This window comes from Tiliqua scincoides, chromosome 2 (genome assembly GCF_035046505.1).
Source record: "Tiliqua scincoides isolate rTilSci1 chromosome 2, rTilSci1.hap2, whole genome shotgun sequence".
NCBI lineage: Eukaryota > Metazoa > Chordata > Lepidosauria > Squamata > Scincidae > Tiliqua > Tiliqua scincoides.
The window spans coordinates 53,837,321-53,863,469 of record NC_089822.1 but is presented as its reverse complement, the minus strand read 5'-3'; the positions used below and the strand labels follow the sequence as shown (position 1 = coordinate 53,863,469).

General features: G+C 43.8%; 1 protein-coding gene across 2 annotated transcripts; it reads left to right on the top strand.

Annotated features, from left to right (window-relative positions):
• Positions 1–9,756: 9,756 nt before the first annotated feature.
• Positions 9,757–25,757, top strand: LOX (lysyl oxidase). Of its 2 annotated transcripts, XM_066614879.1 has the most exons (7): positions 9,757–10,548; positions 13,410–13,518; positions 16,300–16,437; positions 17,661–17,817; positions 20,482–20,577; positions 20,659–20,774; positions 22,492–25,757. In XM_066614879.1, exons 1-7 carry the CDS (start codon positions 9,921–9,923, stop codon positions 22,496–22,498), a joined length of 1,251 nt encoding a protein of 416 aa, XP_066470976.1. In that variant the 5' UTR covers positions 9,757–9,920; the 3' UTR covers positions 22,499–25,757. The 2 variants fall into 2 exon arrangements, with proteins under 2 accessions (XP_066470976.1, XP_066470977.1); XM_066614880.1 differs by lacking the exon at positions 22,492–25,757 and having other exon boundaries at positions 20,659–20,778.
• The last annotated feature ends 392 nt before the right edge of the window (positions 25,758–26,149 follow it).

Here is a 26,149-nt window from a genome sequence, read left to right as displayed (position 1 = left end):
TGTGAAGATTAGAAAGACAGAGGGCTCATTTTATTCATAGTTGTATTTTCCAGTTTCCCAGATTTTCCATTTTCCTCTGACTTAGTCATTGTCTGCTCCTCTCAGGGACACAGAGTGAAGAACAAAATCAAGTGACCACAGTGAAAAATGTTTAAGGAGCTGGAGATGGTCTATCAGAGAATAATAAATAAGAATCCGCCCTGCAGAGCTGTAGTCTAAGGCCTCCTGAACACAAACTGGAATATTAACTGAATACAGTATATGCTATACTGTTTATAGTGTTTCCTAAGGTATATACTTTTGCTTATGTGAGCATCATCATTTTTATCACAGTGCTGACATGAAGAGTCTCTAATTTTTCAGCCTGAAATAATTGGACAAATTAGAGCTCCTGCCGTACTGAAATTCTCTGAGAGTCACATTCTCTTTATCATCATCATCAACAACAACAACAACTTTAATATCCCACACTTTCAGCCCAGAAAAACAGCTATGGCAGCTTCATATATACAAAAGAACATAAGAACAGCCCCGCTGGATGAGGCCGTAGGCCCATCTAGTCCAGCTTCCTATATCTCACACTGGCCCACCAAATGCCCCAGGGAGCCTACAAGACATCAAGAGACCTGCAACCTGGTGCCCTCCCTTGCATCTGGTATTCTGACATAGCGCATTACTAAAATCAGGAGGTTGCACATACACATCATAGCTTGTAACCCGTGGTGGATTTTTCCTCCAGAAATTTGTCCAATCGCCTTTTAAAAGCATCTATGCTAGATGCCATAACCGCATCCTGTGGCAAGGAGTTCCACAGACCAACTACATGCTGAGTAAAGAAATATTTTCTTTTGTCTGTCCTAACTCTCTCAACACTCAATTTTAGTGGATGTTCCCTGGTTCTGGTGTTGTGACAGAGGGAAAAGAACATCTGTCTATCCACGCTATCCTTCCCGTGCATAATTTTGTATGTCTCAGTCGTGTCCCTGCTGTAGCCTTTCCTCATAAGGAAGGTGCCCCAGCCCAGTAATCATCTTAGTCGCTCTCTTTTGCACCTTCTCCATTTCCACTATGTCCTTTTTGAGATGTGGCAACCAGAACTGGACACAATACTCCAGGTGTGGCCTCACCATTGATTTGTACAACGGCATTATAATATTACCCGTTTACATACATACATACATAAGGAACAAAGGATAAAACAATGCCAATCTGTATTGGCAATCTCAAACCATTGAGATTTGGGGCTCTTTGGACCAGAAAAAACCACGCGCGAGGGGGAACATGATTGAGATGTACAAAATTATGAAGGGGGTTGATAGGGTGAATAGAGGGATGTTCTTTTCCCTCTCACCAGTAACTTAGCTAGAGGGAGTGAAAAACATCTCCTCCGTTTTGCTTTAGCAACCCAGAATGACTCCAAAGGGGAGGGGCTGCTTGCACACACTGTGGTGAGGTGCTGTGCTTGGCACCCCCTCTAGCTACGCTATTGCCTCTCACACAACACCAGGACCAGGGGACATCCACTAAAATTGTGTGTTGGGAAAGTTAGAACAGACAAAAGAAAATATTCTTTTTACTCAGTGTCCTTCACAAGTTAAAAACCGTGATGTGTTTGTGTAACCTCCTGGTTTAAGAAGTAGGCTACCTCAGAAGGCCAGGTGCAAGGGAGGGCACCAGAATGCAAATCTCTTGTTGTCTTGTGTGCTCGCTGAGGCATCTGGTGGGCCACTGTGAGATACAGGAAGCTGGACTTGATGGGCCTTTTGTTTGATCCAGCAGGGCTCTTCTTATGTTCCTCACCATAAAATCATATAAGATACACAAGAGCAACAGAAAAATGCATTCCAATGTTTACCTGAAAAACCAGGTTTTTGCTGCCTGCTAAAAGGCAAGTGATGACTACATTAGCAGTCATAAGAACATAAGTACATAAGAATAGAACCTTATAGAAAAGAATCTTATAGAATTCTTTGAAAAGGGGTCAACAGGCATGTGGATGTGGGAGAACCTGTGGACATTATATATCTGGACTTTTAGAAGGCGTTTGACATGGTCCCTCACCAAAGGCTATTGAAAAAACACCACAGTCAGGGAATTAGAGGACAGGTCCTCTCATGGACTGAGAACTGGTTGAAGACCAGGAAACAGAGAGTGGGTGTCAATGGGCAATTTTCACAATGGAGAGAGGTGAAAAGCGGTGTGCCCCAAGGATCTGTCCTGGGACTGGTGCTTTTCAACCACTTCATAAACGACCTGGAGACAGGGTTGAGCAGTGAGGTAGCAAAGTTTGCAGATGACACCAAACTTTTCCGAGTGGTGAAGACCAGAAGTGATTGTGAAGAGCTCCAGAAGGATCTCTCCAGACTGGCAGAATTGGCAGCAAAATGGCAGATGCGCTTCAATGTCAGTAAGTGTAAGGTCATGCACATTGGGGCAAAAAATCAAAACTGTACATATAGGCTGATGGGTTCTGAGCTGTCTGTGACAGATCAGGAGAGAGATCTTGGGGTGGTGGTCGACAGGTTGATGAAAGTGTCGACCCAATGTGCAGCGGCAGTGAAGAAGGCCAATTCTATGCTTGGGATCATTAGAAAAGGTATTGAGAACAAAATGGCTAATATTATAATGCCGTTGTACAAATCGATGGTAAAGCCACACCTGGAGTATTGTGTCCAGTTCTGGTCGCCACATCTCAAAAAAGGCATAGTGGAAATGGAAAAGGTGCAAAAGAGAGCGACTAAAATGATTACTGGGCTGGGGTACCTTCCTTATGAGGAAAGGCTATGACGTTTGGGCCTCTTCAGCCTAGAAAAGAGGTGCCTCAGGGGGGACATGATTGAGACACAAAATTATGCAGGGGATGGAGAGGGTGGATAGAGAGATGCTCTTTACACTCTCACATAACACCAGAACCAGGGGACATCCACTAAAATTGAGTGTTGGGAGAGTTAGAACAGACAAAAGGAAATATTTCTTTACTCAGCGTGTGGTTGGTCTGTGGAACTCCTTGCCACAGGATGTGGTGATGGCATCTGGCCTGGATGCCTTTAAAAGGGGATTGGACAAGTTTCTGGAGGAAAAATCCATTACGGGTTACATGCCATGATGTGTAACCTCCTGATTTTAGAAATGGGCTATGTCAGAATGCCAATGCAAGGGAGGGCACCAGGATGAGGTCTCTTGTTATCTGGTGTGCTCCCTGGGGCATTTGGTGGGCTGCTGTGAGATACAGGAAGCTGGACTAGATGGGCCTATGGCCTGATCCAGTGGGGCTCTTCTTATGTTCTTATGCCCAATTCTAACAGGTCTTTACGTCGCCAGAACAAGCATTTCAGTAGTGTAGATCCCTTTATGGTGTCACAGATGCAACAGCGCCACTGCATGCAGCCTGGTTGCTGCTACAAGCAGCCAGGTTTGTGCAACAGCTAACACCCACCAGAGCAAATAAGTCCATGTAGAGGTCAGGAGAGAGGAGGACAGATGGGACCTGGGAAAGGGTGGGTTCACCTGCAGCGACACCTGCTGAATCCGAACTCTATTCCTGGACCTGATATACCTGCATGGCTCAATACAGACTTGCACCAGCTATTGAGCTGGTGTGGTCTGAGTTGACCCATAGTGGCTCCTGGGGCTTACCCCCTGAGGCATGTGCAACATGTGGACAAAGCTGAATTTGACTGCATGTGCAAAGACCTATAAGCAATGGTTTATGACACATCCCTGCAGTCTGGTGTGGAATAAGGATGAGAGTCATGGGTGTAACACAATAAAACATATGCCATCAATTTGATGGCACATGAGGCACAGAAGGCAGTTCATGCTGAGGCCAAAGGTCAGAGATGACTGACCTTTGTTTACGTAGAAGTTTACCTATCTGTATCTGCTGGGATTAGTTGATACTTAGGTTGATGTAGAAGTCATGAGGCTAGTTAGCCAAGACACAGCAATCTCTCAGTTCAGAGGACATGTACTGGTGGAAAATGGTTTGATAAGCAACCCCAGAGGGTCTAGGCCAGTGATTTTCAGCCTTTTTGTGACACTGACAAGGTATCAAAATTGTCAAGTCACACCATCAGTTTTTTGACCATGGTGTTGGTGGAGAGCTCACATCCCCATTGGCCCTACTAACAAATGACCCTCCTCCAAACTCTCACAGCACAGCTGCAGAACTTTTAAGGCACACCAGTGCGCCATGGCACAGTGGTTGAAAATGGCTGGTCTAGGCAGTAGCCTCAGCTGATTTCAGGGAGAGAAGCAAGTCAAGTGATCTGAAAGTGGTCATAGAGGAAAGTTTCTTGGAAGGTAGAGTTGAGCTGTGCTTTGTTGAGTTCAGAGATAAGGCACAGGGAAATGTTAAAAGAAGTGGGATAGAGATGTGATTGGTCTTATATCTGCCAACTAGGTGCCAACTGGCATAACTGTTCTTGAGTTGTTGATCGGACTAGGGGTGCTTGATGTATGATCAACCAGTAACTCTTGGACATAACAAGGAATGAACATGCTTACATTCAGGGTCCTGACCAGACCTTTTATAGAGAATTTTCTTCAAAAACCACACAGCATCTATCACAGAGGGAGCACATCCTTTTGTTCCTTGATGGGTTTGTGATGCCCATCCTCAGTGAAGATGCATGTCTCCTAATATGTAACACACTGCGAAGGGTGTGGCTAGGGATTTCTCAATTACTTCCAGCATGTGGCATTGTTTGTAGGTCTGAATAAGAGGGTGAAGCAAAATGCAGTTTGTCATGTTTGTTCAATCTTCTGAGAACAAGAGTTTCAGAAGCCAGCAAAGAGAGGGTTCCCCCCCTCTAACAAACCAAAGTTTGGCCATTTACACCAAAACCTGTGGAAAATTCTGCATATTGCATTGTTTAACAGTATTCAGTTCTGTTTCGTCAATATAATCAGTTGGTTAATTTTGGTAAAGGCCCCAAATGAAATTCTGCATGAGTATTGTACTTGTAAGGGTGCAAAATAATTTGTCTCACACATGCATATTTTGTTCTAAGTCACACTGCATTATGGACTTTGCAGTCTGTGGGAACTGTGTGAATATCTTTTTATTCTTGCACATATGCCCTTCTCTTGGAGTCATATTGCACTATAGGATTTTGTACCAAAATTGTACTGTGCGTCTCTTCTTCTCAGTTGAGAAGAACTTCTCAGCTGAGCCTTTGGTGAGATTACAGAAGATGAACTGTCTTGTAAATTTAACATGGAGTCAATTGAATATAACATGTATTAAAATATGACAAGTATGCATATACTGTGAGAATACATAATGAGGAAAGCACAGCAACAATTTTGGATCTATGAGGAATATGTAATGGGTTTCTCAAGAGCATTAGGGACTTGGTATCATGATATAAAAATAAATTGTATTACAACAAACATGACATTTGGAGTATTTGGAACTGCCAGGACCACAGTATCCTACCCTCTTCTTTGTCAATTTTGAGTAGGCTAATTGCATTACTTGTGGTTTCTCTGCAATGTAGTAAGTACTGTACAGTTGGTCCCTGACTTATATAAGCCTCAATATGTACTCCTGAATTTATGCAGGGTTAACAAGTCCAAGCCTCTGTGCAAGGAGGAGACAGATTTTGAGACAGACTTTGCCTCTTCACCAGATGGGCTAGGACGGAGATACTGAAGGTGTGGGAAAGGGTTGCTTGATGCTTTGGGCAGTACTTCTACTACTTGTTTGGTGGAAGTGGCTGCTTCTTGGAGACAGTGCAAGCTCAGGCTACAAATTGCACAGGGCGTTGTGGGTGTTTCAGGGCTTGTTTCCAGAGACTGTGCAACCTGTGCTGGGATTGCTTCTCTTCATTTAAGCCATTTCTGCCCAATGTTGCATATATGTTGCCTGGGGAGAGGAAAGGGTGGGATCACTGCATTTTCACAGCAATCTTGCCCCTTCCTCTGTGCAGTCTCTTTAAATGAAGAGGAGAACCCCAGCTCTGTTTGCAGAACAGCAATCGCAGTGCTGGAGGTGTCTCTTGCCCTTCCCGGTTCCAACTTGAAGTAAAAATCAACTTACATAAGGTTGCCCAGAATGGTTGTAAGGTTGTAAGTTGGGGAGTGCCTGTATTGCCTTTAGAGGCACAAATATAACTTACTGCCCAATCCTGTGCCCCACAATTATATCATGCTGCCACATCAACAAAGCATGCACTGCATGCTATGGTGAACGAGGGATGCAATCAGATCTTGCAGTAGCTATGTAAAAATATTTTTTACTTACCCCCCAGTAGGCTGCCCAATCACCTATGCATCTCCTCGAACCCATGTCAGCTATTTTGCTCATATAAATTTAAAAGAGTCAGGGGGCATTTGGAGATAGCAAATTGCTGCTGCCAGATCCACCCCCTTCCTCACCCAACATGCTCCCCTGCCTCCTCTCCAATACTCCCTGTTATTCCCTCTCCCTACCCACAGCTCGCATCCACTGCTGGCTTACCAGTGCTACCCAGCCTCTGGAGCTGTTGCTGTGTACTCTCCACTGCTGCCCAGTTGCAACAGCAGCCTGGAAGTGCATGATACTGGCCTGGCTTTTGTACCTCCATAAAGGACCTTGTGCTACCAGAACACTAGTTCTGGCAGTGGAAGACTCTAACAGGATTGGGGCCTTAATGTGGTGCACAGCCCAATCCTATGCATGTCTACTCAGGAGTAAGTCCCATTAGATTCAGTGGGGCTTACTCCCAGGAAAGTGTGGATAGGATTGGGCTGTTAGGGTACAATCCTATGCACATCTACCTGGGAGTAAGCCCTATTGACTATGATGTGACTTACTTCTGAGTAAGCATACACAGGATTGGGCTGCTGCTCCCTAACACACTCTAACCATTTTGACATACAGCTAAAATGGTGAAATGGTGTCAAGAGGTCTGATTATTCTACTGCTTGAATCTCTGTGTAGGGCAGCAATGTGGCAAAGGTTTCCACCAACATATATTGAAACAACAACTAAAGGTAAATCCCTAGTGAGATTTTACATAGGGGACTGGTAACTGTCACATATCTCTAGGTCAGTAGTTGGCAACCTACAACCTAAAGGCTAGATCTGGCCTGCTAGCTGAAGGCATCTGGCCCACCAACTGAAGTTCAGCCTGTGTAGAGCTCAGCTCCCAAGTTGCCACATGCCAGAGAGGGAATTGGCAGAGCCACCTGGCCAAGCTCATTGAGTCCCTGTGCTGTTATGCAGCACAGGAGAACTGCAAGCCTGGCTGGATGGCTCTGCCATTCCCTGTCCGGCATATGAAAAACTAGGTGGGAGGCTTCACCTTCCAAGGTGAGCTCCATGTGGGCCACCTCCAGTTGCTCAGCAACCCATAGGTTCACTGGCGATGTGATGACTTCACTGCTGAATGTCTGGGCCCTTTAAAGGAAAAGATAGCTGACCCATGCTTTAGGATGTTATTATTATTAAGAATATTTATGTATTTAATATATTTTGACAGATTGTTCTCAAAGTAGCTTCCATAGCAAAGGCATAAGAAGATGATTCACTCTCCCAAAGTGGCTCACATTTTTTTTTTAAGTCACAAGCAAACTGTAATATGTCACAAGCAAACCGTTATAGGGAGAGGCAGATGCATGAAGTCAGTTTCTCTCTGCCTGCTCAATAGGAGTCATTGTATTTAAAGATGTCTATTTGCCCAGGTAGCTGGCCTTGAAGATGGAGAATAACCTGATAATGGATGGCAAATACCTGAAGTAAAAACTCATTTTAAAGAAGGGAAATACCTCAACCATCTAGTGTAGGGGTGTCAAACATAAAGCCCATGGGCAACATGTGGCCTACAGAAGTTCTTTTTGGGCTCTCCCATCAGCTGCTGAGCTGTGCTGAGGTGTCACTACTGAAAGTGCAGCCCACATGATAATTGGGCTCTTCAATATCTTGAAAACATGATCAAGATTTGCGTATTTTCTTTTTGTCATTTGCAGCTAATGAGTTGTTAAATAAAGAAAAAGTGCTTATTTCTGGTCAAGACCTGATGAATGACATCACATCCTGCTAAATGACATCACTCCCAATCCTCAGCAGGCATCATGAATGATATTCAGCCCACTGGATGGAACGAGTTTGACACCCCTGATCTAGAAGGTGAGTGTGTGTGAGTGAGTGAGTGAGAGAGAGAGAGAGAGAGAATTGTAACAAAGTACTGTAGTGTAAGTATTAAAAGCCTAAGCATTCTTCCTTAAATTCCAGTTGAAATCAGTGGGCCTGACTTCCAAGCAGCATGGAGAAGAGCTTAATGTTATTCTGCATCATTCCTTTCCAATGATTCATGAGCAAATGTACTTTAACTTGTTACAGATTCCTGAAAAATGTTGGTGTGCCAGCCTCTTAGGGATTTTTAGACTGCTCTCTTAGGGGAGGAACAGGTGAAGTGGTTACATGGAAGCAGGTGCTAGAAAGATAGCCTTGTGTTTGAAGGGTGTTGGGATTTATTTCCCTACTTCTTTACCAAGGTGATGGACACTTTGTCCTGGGGTGTGTGTGTGTGTGAACCCCAGGACAAGCAGCAGGAGGGGAAGCAGGTGAGGCAAACTCCCCACTGGAGTCCCTTGAAAAGTGTCACCACCATGTGAGGCACCCAAGCACCCAAAATCCAGGTGCAGAGCGCATGGGTTGTGGGTGCCCCACATGGTGGCGGCACTTTTCGAAGGACTCCAGTGGGTTGTGGGTGTGTGGGTTGTGGGAGCATGTGAGCTGTGGGTGCTTGGGTGCCTCACATGGCAGCAGCACTTTTCAAAGGACTCCAATGGGTCTGTGGGAGCATGTGGGTTATGAGTGCTGCCTCACATGGTAGTGGTGCTTTTCGAAAGACTCCAATGGGTTGTGGGTGCACAAGGGTTGTGTGCTTGGGAGCCTCACATGGCAGCGGCGCTTTTCAAAGGACTTCAGTGGGTGGGTTGTGGGTGCGTCGGTTGTGGGTGCTTGGGTGCCTCACAAGGTGGTGGCTTTTTTTCAAAGGACTCCAGTGAGGAGGTTCTGCCTCACCTGCCTCCCCACCCACTGCACATCCCTGGTGAACCCTCATGTTTAAGTGAGCCTCTCCTGCAGGAGACACGCCTGTCACGATGTTCACGCGTGACTCAGATGGGGAAAAACAAAGCTGGGCACGCTGCTGGAGTTGATGTGAGGAGAACTTGTCTTGGGACACTGCGGGCGACCGGGGAGTGTTGCTTTGTCCTGTCACCCCTGCCAGATGGCGGGAGAGCGTGCCCAGGGCGCAGAGCTTTCCCAGAAAACATGCTCCGTGTTCTTCCCCTTCCTCTGCCTCCCCAGGCGGGTTGATGGCCTCACAGCATTTTTCTCGGTGCATACTTGGGCAGTGCCCCCCCTCCAACCACCTGGCATCCCCAGCAGTCTGAGGGGAGTGAAATGCCTGCGCGTTCCCCCTGGGCGCTGAGGGGCTTCCAGCCTGGGGAGCCCCCCCACCCCGTTTTGTTTTGTCTGTCTGGACGTGGGGTGGTGAGGGGGCGGAGAAGAGGCTGAGGGGCAGCCCGAGGGATGGGAGGAGAGGGCGGGCAGGCGCGCGAGGACTGTCGGACCCGCACGTTTGCAATGGCATGACGTGAACACATCGCGGAGGAGCCAGGCTGGGCTTGTGTAACTTTGCAGCGGTGCCAGAAAGTTTAAAAGCCCTCCCGCCCTCCTCCCGCCCTCGCTGGCCGCGTCCCTGCCTCCGTCCCTCCCTCGCACTGCAGACACCAGCGCGAGGCGCGGGGAGAGAGGAGCGCTCCTCGCTGCGCCTCCTTGGCTTCCAGGAGGGCAGCCCTGGGCAGAGGAGGAGGAGAAGGCGCGGGGAGGCGGCCGCTGTGCTGTGGGTTGCGGGAGGGAGCGGGGCAGGGGGCTGCAGGCTCTCCCTCCATCCTCTCCGCGCAGGAGCCCCGCTGCCCTGGGGATGCGGCTCCTCCGCCGGCCGCCTGCCCTCCTGGGCCTGGCCCAGCTGCAGGCGTGCGTCTACTGGAGCTGCCTGCTGTGGCTGCCTGCGGGCGCGCTGCCCCCCAGGAACCCCCCTCCGGCCGCGTGGAGGCAGAGGATCCAGTGGGAGAACAACGGGCAGGTCTATAGCCTGCTCAGCCTGGGCTCCCAGTACCAGCCCGCGCGGCGCGGCAGGGGCCACCAGGAGCCCGCGCAAGGCGGCCACGTCCTGCTGCTGCAGGGCAACAGCAGCGCCCCGCGCAGGGCTGCCCCCGAGGGGGGCGCAGCCGCGGCCACCACCAGCAGCAGCAGGAGGCCCGAGGCGCAGCACTGGTTCCAAGCCGGCTACCAGCAGCGACCCAGGACTCAGCCGCTGGCCTCCCCCCTCGAGAGCGCCCCCTCCGGGCAGGGCAACGCCACCAGCCGGCCCCCTCCGCTGAGCAGCCTGCAGCCCCCGCGCCGTGCAGACGTCATGGTGGGCGACGACCCCTACAACCCCTACAAGTACTCGGACGACAACCCCTACTACAACTACTACGACACCTATGAGCGGCCCCAGCAGGGCAGCCGCTACCGGCCCGGCTACGGCACCGGCTACTTCCAGTACGGTAAGAGCGCGCGCTGCGGCCAGGCAGCTTTCCTGGGCAGCGGTGGCGTAGCTGGCGGGGGTGCAAAGCACTCACAGCTCAATCCTAGCCACGCTTTCCTTGGAGTAAGCCACATTGACTCTAATGGGACTTGCTTCTGAGTAGACACGCACAGGATTGGGCTGTAAGTCTTGCAGGGAGCCTTACCGCAGAGTGCAAGGGGCCCTTCCTTCTCCCCTACGGAGACTTAATGGGCGGGGGCGCAAAACTGAGGAATTCGCCTCCCTTTTACTCCCCCCGCCCCGAATGGCTCCGAAAGGGAGGGTGAGGGGCCCTTGCACGCTGCGGTGACCCTGCAAGACTTACAGCCCAATCCTGTGCGTGTCTACTCAGAAGTCCTAATATAGTCAATGGGACTTATTCCCAAGAAAGTGTGGATAGGATTGCAGCCTTAGAGCCCAATCCTATTCATGTCTACCCAGGAGTAAGTAAGCCCCATTCCAGTCAGTGGGGCTTGCTCCCAGGAAAGTATGGATAGGATTGTAGCCTTAGAACCCAATCCTATGTATGTCTATTCAGGAGTAAGCCCCATTATAGTTAATGGGGCTTGCTCTCAAGTAAATGTGTATAGGATTGCAGCCTTAGTGCTTTGCACCTTCCTCTGTCTTTACGCCACTGTTGGAGAGTGAACCCCGCTGTCTGCAATGGGGCTTACTCTCAGGTCAGTGGACCCCATCCACTGGTCGTCTGCCCCGCGACGCAAAGAGCGCGCAGATGGAGGCACATTCCAACTGGGAAATCCGTGGGGGAAGGGTTAACTCTGTCTGAGTACGGTGGCCCGATCGGGAATCCATCCATCCATCCCGCCTCCCCCCTCCCCAGGTGGCTGCACTTGAGCCCTTTCAAAAACCGCGGGTGATGCTCTCCCGCTGTCACGTCTGTGCTGACCCTAAACTCTCCCCGTTAGCCTTGGGCTTACCTTCTTACTTACGCGTGAAGTGGAAGCCCGTCGCGCATTTGCGCAAAGACGCTCATTCCATGCCTGCTTATAATTCTCGGTTAGCCACTGATAGAGCCATTGTTTCAAAAACCATCCCTCTTATTAGGGGGGGGGACACGCCGCGTGGCAAATCCCGCCTTCCTCCCCAGACAGCGTTTTCCAATCCCGGCCAGTTGGCAAGCTGGCGGATTCCAGATCTACTCACCCTCTGGTTTCAATTCTTCTTCCCTCTCTCTCCACCCTATTTGCACCGTATGATCAACAGGGTCAATTTGTGGTCAGTCTTGCAGGAGGGAATGGATTGTTGCTTGAAAAGTGACACTTTTCAGTGCTAATTTTAACGGGAAAAAAAAAGTTTTTAAAATTTTTTTTAATGCCTCCCGCCCCCCCCCCCCGCAGCAATTACTACTAAGTAGTGGATCTGGTGTGGAGAACGTTTTAACATATAAAGAGCCAGGATGGAGTAGTAGTTTGGAAGTTGGACCTGGATGACCCAGGTTCAAATCTGCACTGGCCATGAAGTTTCCTGGCTGACCTTGAGCTAGTCACGATCTTTCACATAAGTACGAGAAGATACCCACTGGATCAGGCCAAAGGCCCATCTAGCCCAACTTCCTGTTTCTCACAGTGGCCCATTAGATGTCTCAGGGAGCACACAAGACAACAAGAGACTTGCATCCTGGTGCCCTCCCTTGCATCTGGCATTCTGAGGTCATCTACCTCACAGGGTCATTGTGAGCACAAAAAGAGGAGAGGAACTATATAAACCACCCTGAGCTCCTTGGAGGAAGGGCAGTATAAAAATATGAAGAGAAATAAAATTTCTCACCAGTCATCTCAGCAGTGTTTCATTTTTTAAAGAGATGCTGGAGTTCAATCACTAAAGTGGAACCTTCCAGCCAGTTGCGGAACCCTCAACTGTGCTTGAGGCCACATGCTCAGAGGCATTCCATGCTACAAGAACTCATAGTTCCATCTCATAGTGAATCTGATCTGTGGTTCTAATTAAGCCCTGTTTCCTCTAGGGCTGGCTCAAGACCATCTGGCATTGGACAGCACCTTAGCTGTTAATGTGCCAGTCTCTGGTCCTCCCATTCCCGGAATTGGAAAAGAAAGATGGGGATGGAACTGAAGAGTCAGTGTGGCTACCCACCACTCTCCTCTCCATTTCCTCTTATCCTCCACCCCATCATCCTTTTCAAATTCTGGGAAGAGGAGGAGCAGAATGTCCAATGGGTGCCATCCACCAATGTGCTGCCTGAGTTGACCTCCTGGATGGGCCAACCCTGTTTTCAGCCTTTGGAGGAAGGCACATTAAAGTCTCATTCCACCCCATCCTTACCACCTCCAGAGCAAAGAAAAGTAATAACACAAGAACAATGGCCTCTTAGGGAAAGAGTTGCCAGATGTCCCTCTTTTTAAATGCTTTTTTTTTCCTTTTTCTTGTGGAAGTAATGCAAAACATCACAGCCTGCCTAATGGGTGCCCAGTCTTTTGTTTCAGAACCGTTATAGTCTCATAAAGCAAAGAGCACAGCTCCACAGTATCTGATATATTTCTGATATGTAAGTTCCTTCCTCAGCTGGTGTCCTTATGGAAGAATGCCTTGAAGATTTATGAGGGAAAAATGATGAGTGGAATAGGCTGGTACACAGAATCTACTAATCTGGAGGACACATTGTCTAATCATCCTTTTGTTTTTTTCTTGAGGAAATTGACTCTTGATTTTGTTAAGTTGTCTTGGGTATGAGACTTGTGGATTGGAGAAGAGTGTTCAGAAGGCTTCTTCTGTTGTGTCTTGGCAATTATTAAACAAAAAGGAGTTTAGAGACATGTCCTCGGCTTGATGCTGCTATTATGTAGTTGGTTTGATGCATTGCAGGTCTTCCTGATTTAGTGCCAGATCCCTATTACATCCAAGCATCCACATATGTCCAGAGGACATCCATGTACAACCTGAGGTGTGCTGCTGAAGAGAACTGTCTTGCAAGGTAAGCACAGCCACTGCCTCTTGTTTAACACCAGTGTTAGACGATTTCTTATTGAAGCTGATGACAAGATCTAAAGCTTGAAAACAGAGCTCACTAAAGTGGCATCCTTTATTTTGGCAGCACAGTTGAGGATGTGCTGGTAAAGGGCTCCAAATCTTGCTGGTGATTTAAGGAAGGGGAGGGAGCTTTGAATTTCTAGAGCTTTAAAGTAGCTTAAAGAATTACAACTCTGAGTTCATAAAACACATTGCTGTAATTATCCTCTCTTGAGAGTTTGATGACAAACCTACAAGACTTCCATGCCTTTATTGTTGGAGAAGTACTGCCTTTCCAAGGCCTGTTTTTCATTAATCCAGTGTTTTCTTAATTTTACAAAACAAGTCCCCTCTGAATGCATCTGACTGTGAAGATTCTTCAATATATTTTAAAGAAATCTCACTGCAGTAAAACTCTAATCGTTTGGCATCAAATAGTAGTAGCACAAAACTCCTGATATTCTGACATCAAAACTGTCCGAGAGTGCTTCTGACTTGGGAGAGGTCTCTTGACCACACTGGCCCCTGCACAGTGCAGTCGTTCCTGGGTCCACCATATTGTCTCTGAGACAGCCTATGGAAGCTATTGGGAACAATCTAAATGACTTGACAGTACTGTAGTGACCATGGGGTATAATGATGGCATTATAATGACACAGGGATCCAGGGATCAACAAGGGTGGACTAGTGCCACCTTAGTCCAGCATTTCTAATAATCCTGCACCACCTAGGTCCCAAAAGTTGTCTGAGCATTGGAATTCTGCTGTAGTTTCTACTAGATCATTGATTCTCAAACTTTTTAGCACTATGACCCACTTTTTAGAATGACAATCTGTTGGGATCCACTGGAAGGGATGTCATTAACTTGGAAGTGATGTCATGGCCAGAAGTGACACCATCAATTTAGGCTTCAAACCTTAGCCACGATTAGCCAAAGGTCCCATTACACAGTATACTTGTGCTGTTGTCTTGCATACCTCTAAATACAAACATTACAACTTGGAAGTCAAAACAGAAAGCAGACTTGGATCCTTCTCCAACCACACAGCCGTCCCCCCTTTCCAGTGTCCCATCTTCCCACCTATTCAGGACAAAGAACCACGCCTCTCTCTTTCTCTCACTGGGAGCTCGCCCTGCCCAGCAGCTCTGTACTCTGTACTTTCAGCTCTGTATTTTCAGTGATGCTGAGCTAGGTGCTATGCCACCTGAAATTGGCTTGCAACCCACCTAGTGAGTCCTGATTCACAGTTTGAAAAACACTGTACTAGATTATTCCAGTTTCAACCATTTTCTCCTTGATCATTTTAATCAATTGTTTTTGAGGGCTGATTAGAACCATAGCCAGTTCCTTCAGTGCAATAAATTTAATAATAAAGTTGTAAATCCATGCACATTTAATCAAGAGTAAGTTTATTGAACTTTGTGGCACTTACTTCTGAGTAAACTTACATAGCATCATGCTGTAAGAATGCTAATACATGACCCTTATGTCAGCTTTAGCTCAAATCTAAATTTTAATGTAAATGTAAAACCTACAGTACACATTTGATTTCCTATGTATGTTGTATCTCACATTAACAACATTCAAACATTACTATATAGAATGAGAGACCAGAAGTAGTTTTTAGAATCATTTGATAAATATTTCAAATCTACAAAGTACTGAAGATTTATCAGTTTTTGATTACTCTCTTAGAAATCTGTAGACAGCTGTAGTATTGGATTTATTTTTGGTCACTTTGGTGAAGAAGAATATTCCTGTTTTGCTTGGAGTTGAACTCAAAATGGCTTTTTGTCAAGTTTAATTTGAATGGAATCTTTTCAGTGTCTGAAAATTAGTTTATAGCAATGCTAACAGTCTTAGTAATATGCTTAATATACCAGTTATGACTTTTGCAAATTGATTACAACAGATAGTATTTGTAAGTCATAGAAAAATAGCTAGCTAACAGTATTATTGCTTAGCTTCAATTTAAAAAATTACATAGTTGTCATATTAATCCAAAGGTCAGAATATCACAAAACTCCATATGTTTCCCAGCTGAAATGTTTAAAACAGGACAGCTACTTAGGTGACAACTGAAATTGGCAGAAGAGGAAGGAACTGGAAGATGAAGGGGAATGAAGTGGAGAAAATGACAAATGCTGTCTCAGCAGATACCAACTATTTTAGTGTAAAATGTTGACCAGGAATTCCTATTTTTCCCCCTAAATATAGTTTCTGGACATAGCTCAAAATGGGGCAGTTGTTCTTGTTACTTAAAGACAATGGGAAAACATTAATTGATTCCTACATTAATTTGGGCCCATAGTCCATGTAGGTGCTTCATTGGAAGTGATCAAGCAGTTTTGGGGGATCAGTCATCATTTGGAAGTGATCAAGCAGTTATCACCCACAGTGATAACTTGCAAAAGGAGTTTTAGCTGTGGTGGTTTTCCACACAGTACAGTACAATTGCTAATGGCACTTTTCAACTTGTGCAAGAGATTGTGCAACAAACGTGCAAGAGATAATGCAATGTGTTATGTAACAGCTTCTGTTAGCTTGTGCAAGTCCTTCCACTTGTGCAACAGCACTTCTGCTAGTAGTGGAAGACACCTCTGTCACCCTGTGATGTTTTAAATGCTCAGCAAATCAGAAGATAAGAGTATTAAACCATTAAAAAAATATAATTATCACTTTCTAAATTAAAACTGGTTCAGTTTCAAGGTTATTTTATGTATGCTTATTTTTACATAATTACAGCTCAGCTTACAGGTCAGATGTCAGAGACTATGATAATAGAGTGCTTCTAAGATTCCCTCAGAGAGTGAAAAATCAAGGCACATCAGATTTCTTACCAAGCCGACCACGATATTCTTGGGAGTGGCACAGCTGTCATCAGTGAGTGAAGTGCTCAGTATGGTACTTTTCAATTACGTTCCCTTGGTATTTGTTTGTTGTGATGTGTTTTTATTTTTTTTTATTTTTATTTTTTTTTCATTTCTGCTGTGGAAACAAGCTACAAAGGCCTGCATGCCTTTCACACTAAACACGTGGGGATACAGATATGATAGAAAATGACATATTGTTTACATCAGTGTATTTAAAATAATTCTGCATACATCTTGGGCACACAAGACATAACTATTAAATAACTATTAAGTACTGTAGGAGGAAAACAGTCGTTTTAGTGCTGATACCACACTTGGCCCACCCAAATCCTTGAACTAAATGGGAATGTCTTGTAATTTTTCCCAATCAGGATTTCTGAGCAAAATGCAAAGACACATGTTAACCTCTTGATGGGTTTTATGATGTGAACACCACCACACATCAAAAGGTAGCTTTCAATCCTCACTTTCTTAGGCCACACTCTTGGCAAACTTTGTGACTTTGGGTATCAAAATGAGACATTTATGTTGGAAGTACTGTTTGTTATTATCTTGGACCGTATAAGCCATAAGCAGTAACAGCAAAACTTCACAAACAGAAGGTACTGTGATGAGTGGATGAGTGTCCCTCCCATTACTGTATTATGAAAAAGACAGTACAGCAGTACAATATGGGGATTTTTGGACCATGACTCTAAGTATAACAAAGCCTCTGGAATGAAGCTTGAACATGGGAAAAGGTCACATGATGGAACATAAAACACATGCTGAAATTATTTTGTATAAGTCACTATGGCTAGTGATATGAAAACATTACAGAGAATGTACTTGGAATTTATAGTATGCAAGGCAACTACTTTCAGTCAAATAAACAATGCCTAGAAGATGAAAGATGTACTTCTCATATATATAGCCAGGTACTTCATATTCTTATTGCAACAGGAAATTTTGGAAAAAAAGGAGTTGTGTATTTTATACCATTAAACAAATTAAAGGTGTAGAACAGTTTACCTTAAAGGCTGTAATTTTACATAATTGCTGAATAATGGAAACATGTATAGAGTATATAATAAAAAACCACAAAATATTAACCCATTCATTTTGAATTTTGAACAGTGGTTGTAAAAATGCACTTTGAAGGTAGTTGTATTGAGCCACAATTATAATTGTCATTGTTGGTTTAACTCTTAAGAAAAAGTAAATCTGTCTACTAATTTGCCTGTGGTTTAACAGACATTACCACAGTATGGATGAATTCAGCCATTATGACTTGCTTGAAGCAAGCTCACATAGGAGAGTAGCTGAAGGACATAAAGCAAGTTTTTGTCTCGAAGATACTTCTTGTGATTATGGATACTATAGGCGATATGCATGCACAGCCCATACACAGGTAAGATATAGTTATTAATAAAATGGCATCTTTACAGCCAGAATACAGGCTGATTTAAATTTTTAGTTTTAATTGGACATGGAACATCAGTACAGTATAGGAATAGTGCAGTTTACCTTTTCAAACTCTTATTAGAACTAGGGCTTCCAGAGCAGTGGTTCTCAAACTGGTTCGTGACCCACTAGCTTGTGTAATGATGCCCCCCCAGTCCCTTTAAGGGGTGGGGGCAGGGGGAAAGTAGCAAAGCGATCCCCAGGATTGCACCCCTGTGGGGGGAGGTGGGCCATTTTTTAACAGACCATACGTGCACCCAGGGTCCAGGGGGTGTGGAGAGCTCTGTGGAGCGCTTGCAGGGCTCCCCGTGTCTTCTAAACAGTGAAAGTTCCAAGCACGATGAAACTGGAAATTCCACCCCCTGGGCCCTGGGAGCACGTATGGTTTGTTAAAAAATAGCTCCCCTCCCCCCACAGGGACGTGATCCTGGGGATCACTTTGTTGCCCCTGCCCCCACAAAGACACCCTGGGAGTAAATCTCCCAGAAAGTTTGAGAACTACTGTTCTAGAGGATGGTCAGGGGGAATAGCATAGTATAACATAACAAACTGAGGGTCAGATAATGGTGTAAAGCAGTGTTTTTCAACCAATGGTACTCATACTACTGGTGGTACTGGTGTATCACCAGCAGTATTTGTGGGACTCCCAGACCCCTGCCACCTGGCAGTGAGATCAGCTGCACAATGCGACAAGCAGTGGCAGAAAGCTTGACTTGGCAGGTAAAGCTCCAGTATGCTCTTGAAAATGCCCTCCTGTCCACCCCGAGCCTCTTACTGGTGTCTGTTGCATTGCATCCGCTATCCCAGTCTGGAAGTAACTGATGATGACATCATCACCAATTATTTCCAGTATCACCAGTTATTTCCAGTATTTCCAGTGGTACTTCCAATAGGTGGACCATGTGAAGTGGTATAGCAGGGGACAAATGTTGAGAAATGTTGGTGTAAAGCATTCCCTCCTGCAGAGATGTGACCTGTGGCTTTTGATGGCAGTGAAAGCAGAGATCAGTGATTGTATTGTCTAATGGCCCAATCTTAACCCCGTCAGCTAACTGTGCTGGTGGAGGCTGCTTTATGGCTGTCGTAAAGCAGTCTCTGTCGATGAGTACAGTTGATTTGCTGGTGGGGAGGCCAGAGGCCTCCCATATGCTGGCAGGCCCATGGACACCCACTGGATGGAGATATCAGTATGTCTTAAAATGTTCCACCACATGCCACAGGATCACTTAAAGTTTGTTAGATTTTCAGATCTGGTGGAAGTGTGTGCAACAAATTTCACCCCACAATTGAGAACTGCCTCTGTATTGAACAAGAGGCCTCTGAGAATCACAGTAATAGCAGCAAACATGCAGGTGATTGGCAGCTGCCCATTAAGAGTCCCTTGTGGAGTTAGCCCCTGTGACATCTTGTCCACTCCTACAAACAGTCTAATAGACGTTCAAATGTGTTGCTACTTTGAATTTCTTTGAACCTTTTATGGCTACATCTGTTGCTTCCAGACCTATGCTTATATGAAGTATTTTCCTGAGCAACTGAAAACTACATCCAGTTTCCTGTTCCCAAAAAATGTATGTGTCTGCCAGCTCTCAATATACCCATGACCTTCCTCTCCATAACAAGTTCTTAACTCCTGCCAAGTGACACACAGTTGTGGCCAAACACTGTACTTTTCATAGGGGCAGTCAGACTTCTCTTGGAATGATTACAGGATGGAGAAAGGGACCTGGACCTCACTTATTACATAGGCTCTAAATGTCCGTGTGTTCGTGGCTTGAATGGAGGCATCTTTTCAGGACAATAACAGGTTTTCTAATGTTAGCATACAGCTTTTCTTCTATAATTAATCCATCAGAACAGCAATCAGGAACAGAGATAACAAAACAGAGAACAAAGTTGGGCCAAGTTACACCAGTGGAAGTAGTTGCCTTGGTTTGACAAAGTAGAGTATGGAATAGGAAACAGAATAAATCCTTTTCAGAATGTAGCACAAGTATGCAATGACTTGAATGGTCCTGTAATGGTTATGGGGATCATGGCATTTGTATTGGAAATAGAACCAATTATCTGTATAGACCAGCCATTTTCAACCACTGTGCCATGGCACACTGGTGTACTGTGAATAGTCTGCAGTTGTGCTGTGGGAGTTTGGGGGAGGGTCACTTATTAGTAGGGCCATTGGGGGATGTGAGCCTTCCATAGCATGGCGTAGTGTTCCTTGTCAATTGTCAAAAAACAGATGGTGTGCCTTGGCAATTTTAGTACCTTGTCAGTGTGCCGTGAGACAAAAAAGGTTGAAAATCACTGGTATAGACCAATGTTAGTAGCAGGTTTATTAATTTTTCATTTAGTGTGTTTTTTAGACAAGATAACTGATAGTGTTTAAGACAGAAAAGTCAGCATAGATGTTTGAAAATCAAGGCTTACTACACTTACTCTACTACATGTTGTTTTGAAGAAAAAAGGGTGTAAGGAAATTAATAGATTTGATTTTTACAAAATAAAGTACAGTATTTCCATAAAGTTGAGTATCCCAGCTGGGATAACTGACAAACTATAAATGTTAAATGAATTAGAAGTCAAGCTCTCACTTGTATCTATATTATGTTTCTAGGGACTGAGTCCTGGCTGTTATGATACATACAATGCCGACATAGACTGTCAATGGATTGATATTACAGATGTGAAACCAGGAAACTACATTTTGAAGGTATCCAGTTTTTTAAAGCCAGAATTGTGCGACATCACGTGAAAGTACAAAATACAGCATGCTTTTTTTTTTTTTTTGCAGGTCAGTGTAAATCCTAGCTATTTGGTACCAGAATCAGACTACTCCAACAATGTAGTACGCTGTGACATCCGCTATACAGGCCACCATGCATATGCCTCAGGCTGTACAATTTCACCGTAAGTTCTTTTATGCTCTTTTCCAAATATCTTGCAATATAATAACACTTTTTAAAACAGTACTTGCAAAAAAAGAGGGTGTTTGAAATGACAGACCTAGAAAATGCAGCATTATGTTCTTCGAAGAGTGTCACTGGCCATTTCCCTTAAGTTTATAGGTGCTCTGCTTTCAAGTGAGCATTACTGATGTGCTTTAGTCTTTGACTTTTAGTTAAATCAATATGATTGAATGGCCTTGAATGAACCTACAATAATGCAAGTGTTGACTTGCTTGCCAATCCAAGATTCTTCAGATTCTTTCTGAAATACTTTCTCTTTAGGAAATTTGTTATGAGGATTTAATAGGATTTGTACATTCCTTCGGCTGCACAGGCTCAGTGAGCCTCAGCTATTGTTTCTAGCTTCAGTTTAAAAACTCTCAGAATACTATGTGTCTGTTCCAAAAGAGAGCAACAGTACAAAGCCACATGATAGATTACTAAGGAACTCCAAACAAGTCCATGTTGATTTGTTGCTTATATCAACTTGCCTTAGGACTTGCTCACACACCATCAGGTTGGCATATTCTTCAGGACCACAAATGCACTCCCAACTTAATGGAGACACAGAAGTGCAAACTAGGTTGTACACTGGTACAGCTGCCAGCAACTAGGGCTGAACCTTTTTCAAGAGCCATTGGAGCTCGGGTCTGTGCCATTCCTCTCAACCACAGCAGTATCACTTGGATGGAGAATATCTGATGCTAATAGTTCTTGCTGCTATGTAGGGCCAGGGTGCTTGATGACACAAGGTGAGGGCCTTGGGAGCAGCATTCCAGGGCGGGGGAGGAATTAAGTCAGGGCCAGTGGAGCTCTGCTCCGCCATATCCTATCCTCCATGTTGGGCTGCAAAACCTGACATGGAGGCTGTCGAGTCTGCACTGGCAAAATAGCCAGCACAGACTTGAGAAGCCTCATTGTGGGGCTTGGGGCTTTCCCTGGGGCAAGGGGGCAAAAGTCCCCTTCTTCCAAGGGGACCTCCGTTGGTCCTGGTGGTGCCAAATGCAGAAGTAGCTGTTTTGGTGCTGCTGTAGCCAGCACTGCCACTGGGGATAGGTGTGGGCTGCCACCTCTGTTTTTGGCCAATTGCTGCTTACATGTGTATACCACACCTTATGCTCAAACAGCACAATATTAGATGTTTTATAAATACTATCACCCTTGCCAGTATAATAAATTTAGATTACAAATACAATTGGTTTATAGACTTAACACGCCAAAAGGCCTTGCCTCAGACTTCTATGTATTTTTAGCAGTGCAAATTTGTGGGAGTAAGAACTAGAACAGCTGGATTTTCTAGAGGTCAGCAGTGATATTAGCAGAGCTGCAAAAGGAATTTGACACAGCTTCTCACTGTGCTAAGAGCTAGTCTTAAACAATAGGAAAACAGCCTCTTTTCTTTAAGAACACCAGGCAATTCCATTTGGAAAGAATGAAACATTTCTAAGATTACTGGTGTTTGGATAAACCCTTACAAAGAGACCCATGAATCCCTGTGAACAGAAATCTGTCTTTTATTCTGTTCTCCTTATGTCAGTTAGTGAATAAGTAGAGAAAAAAGTAAATCGTTTAATCATTTTGCTTAATTTTTATAACCAGTATCTCTTCCTAATTTACTATTTAGTACTTAGGATATGATATATGCTGTATGTAATCACTGCTTCTTTCCTCTTTTGTAGGTATTAAGATGAACAAAAGTTTATGCCCATGACTTGGAGATGAAATTATTTTATAAACTGAAATAGGATGTAAACACTTTTGAAAACTGAAAAAGGACGAGAATATATATGAAGAATTTTAATGTGACTTTGAAGCATTAAGATCTTCTTTGGAATGAATTGTATTGCTCAGTCCATGCATTTTTGCTTCTGAGAACTGTGCAAAATTGGTGGTTTATAAGCAGAGTTTCAAATCTACAGGAACCCATTCACAGAATGCCTGCCCTTTGACTACTGGAAATCAGTACACTATCTGTGAATGAGCTTAAATAAAGTTTAAGGATGTTCACATAGGCTGAGATCCAAAGAGCTACTTTGCATCCAAGAGGTTGTGCAGGACCAGTAGCATATCATACTATTTTTGTTTGAACTGCAGGTCACCCCATCAGATCACAACACTGCTTTTGACATTCTGGTCCAATATAGCTGTTAACTGTGTGGCCCTGCTGTCCAAAGCCTCTGAGATCATGGAACTAATTCCATAATTCTTTGGATTCTGGTCATGTAATACTGAAAAACTGCAACAGGAGGAAAGTGGTGGTTATAGTGAAAAAGCCAAACCAGATGGGAAATCAAAACTTATATCGGTACAGAAAAGTTAACTTCATACTTTTCTGTGCTTCAGACAAAATGCATTCCTCATGTTTTAAGGACTGTTAAGGTTAGTGGAACAACACCTATGCACTTGTTAGTTGCCTTGTTACATATGAAACATGTTTACATTTTAAAAAGTACTTTAGCAGGCAAATAGTTTTTCGAAGCCACATGTATATTGGTATTTTGCCATCAACCACTTACTCCTCAAAAGTATTATGGAATTCTAAACTGCACATTTGCAATGCTTGCTGCAGGCAGATTGCTTTATGTTTCTTTTACCTTCTCTGTGGGAAGAAAGATTTCACTTATAGGCATTTAAGGACTACTTCCCCAGAATAGAACTTGGGTAATGAACACCACAATCCTATGCATATCTACTGAGAGCAAGTCCCATTGTATTTACTGGAGCTTATTCTCAGGAAAGGTTGTATATGATTGCATCCTAAGAACATTTACAAAGTTGCTATTTCTCCCAGTATTTCCCATTATTTCAGTCAAACTTTAGTTTTAACTAAACTAAAACTCATGATAGGGCAATTCCTGTTATAATGAACTGAAATGACAAAGTAGTGAGCAACTATCTCCAGAAATCTTCATCAGACTGGATGTTAAGTAAAATGATTGGGGTAGGAAAAGAAAAGTTGGACATTGTTATGAAGCTACAACTTCTGCAGTTTGTATTAAAATGGAGTGAAAGTATGAGGTTTGAGTAGCTATTAAAAATACTAACACAGATTAAAAATAAAGTTTAGCAGTAATACACTCATCAGGCGGTATCAAAAGAGATGCCTGTAAAAGTATAGTATGCTGTGGTGGAAGGGAGTGGTTTACACTGTATATCCCCATGAACCTAAAGGTACTGTGCTTTTAAGCTGTTTAGCTACCCAGAAAGAATGGGAGGGGGATGCAAGCGATATCCACTTCTTAGCAAATTGCATAGCATAATATACAATGAGAATACCTGACATGCAAAATAGAATGCGCAGAGGATATGCACTGGCAGTTCAGGAACCGAACTTGAAAATTTTAGAAATTGAAAATGAGAACTTCAAATTGTCAACTGGTTGTTTTAAGGGGAGAAATGAGAAATGCATAAAATCCAATTTAAAAGCTGAAGTGAGATTTTTTTTCAAAAGCTGTGAAATAATGACCACACTCCCAGCTTCCTGCCCAGACCACCAGCTTTCACAGCCTACTGTGCAAGTGAAAGTGACCTATAAAATATGTTGGCTATACTTAGTTGGCTGGTTAAATTTAACATGGCTGAATTTTGAGTGCATTCCATATATTTCAATATACGATACACTAAGCTTAGGGAAACATACAGTAGTTTGTTACAATGTTTTTTTGGCAACATTGCATGATTGCAAACAATGCACATCTTAAGATAGCCTAGAGGAGATTTAGAATCACTCAGGCAGTCAATACTGTAATTTTTGTTTTATAAGTGGAAATAAAATGTTCCTATCAGGGGCCACAACATTCACTCAAGACTGTCTGGTCTACCTGACAAATATTCATCTTCCTTTCCACTTGCCAGTCTCCTTCCCTGGCTCTTTGATTATTTTGGTGGCCATTAATCCACCAGCCTGCCTACCATGGTTCTTCACAATACTGTGCGTTCACACATGCTGTCGTTCTTCATATGCCAGCTACAGTTATCTACATGATATAAAAACAAACCTAGGAGCATGTGTGTATCTGCTTTTTGTTTTGTTTTTTAAAGTGCACATTGGCGGCAGCATCAGGAACAAAATTGGTAGGTCTGACTGCCTGATAATCTGGGTAACTGCTATATAGGATCACTATGCAGGGCTCTGCAATGCTTGAATATTTCCCATCCCAACCTTGTTTCCAGTTGATAAAAAATGCAGATTATCTGCTGTTCCTTATGATGTGAATAAGAAACATTTGATACCTTGAGTCATGCTTCAGTTCAGGTACATAGTGCCAAGGTCAGTCAGACAGAAAGGAAGTAATTTATGAAGATCATTACAATTTGGATATTTTTCTTGGAACATGTAAGGAATTAGTGAGCTACGTCATATTGGTTTGAAAAAAAAATCATTTTGCCTTCTGATGACACAAATACTGTCACCTTCACATAGGCATTTTCTTGACCCCTTTGGCTGGTTCTGTATTTCAGCATGCAGCACAGAAAGCTTTGTGATTAAACATTTCATGATCTGTGATTATATCAAAGGGATTTCTGATGGTTAATAAATGAGCATTTTTCAGACAGCTATTTTTACATTCCTTTAAATTCCTTAAGCATATTCATTTCATTGAAAGCGGTCTAGTGTGTGCCTTAGAATACAGCAAGTATATTGTTTCACATTCCGGATATTAAAAGGTGCTTCCATGTTTTTAACTTGAATAAAAAAAGTTTGTCAGGAAACTTACAAGCAACCAAATGTTACAAATTTCATTTTAAATTCTTGAAGGAATTTTAAATATTTACTTCAGTTTTCCAAAGAGCCTTTGAAAACCTATGCATCTTTCTCTGAAAATTTATTTCTAATTAGTCATACACTAGCTTTGTATTCTTCATTGCACTTCCATATTCTTGTGTTACATTCTTGTATCATGGTTGCAATTTTATGTGAAAATGACCTCAATAAAAAGTTTCACGTGCTGAGTACATCTCTCTTGCTTTCACCAAAGTATAGTACTCTTGCAGATTAAAAGGAATATCTGGCATTTGGTCTTATCTATGACAAAAATATTTGAAGTATGACATATTTGCATTTTTGCGTACAATTAAGAGTGTTAGCTATAGAGAAGTCACAGCTTCAGGCACTGAGTGGTTTGAGTGAGAGGTGGTTCTCAGTACTGGCAAGGATTGCGAGGGTCAGCCGGAAAGCCCAAGAAACTCAACATACATTGTACTAGTCAGATATGTAAATGGGAAGGAAAGTTCTATATCTTTAGAGAATAACCATAGAGTATAACAATGCATAATCTTATCTAGAGAATATAAACAAAATACAGTGTCCACTGGAGATTTTGGAGCTTTGGGCCC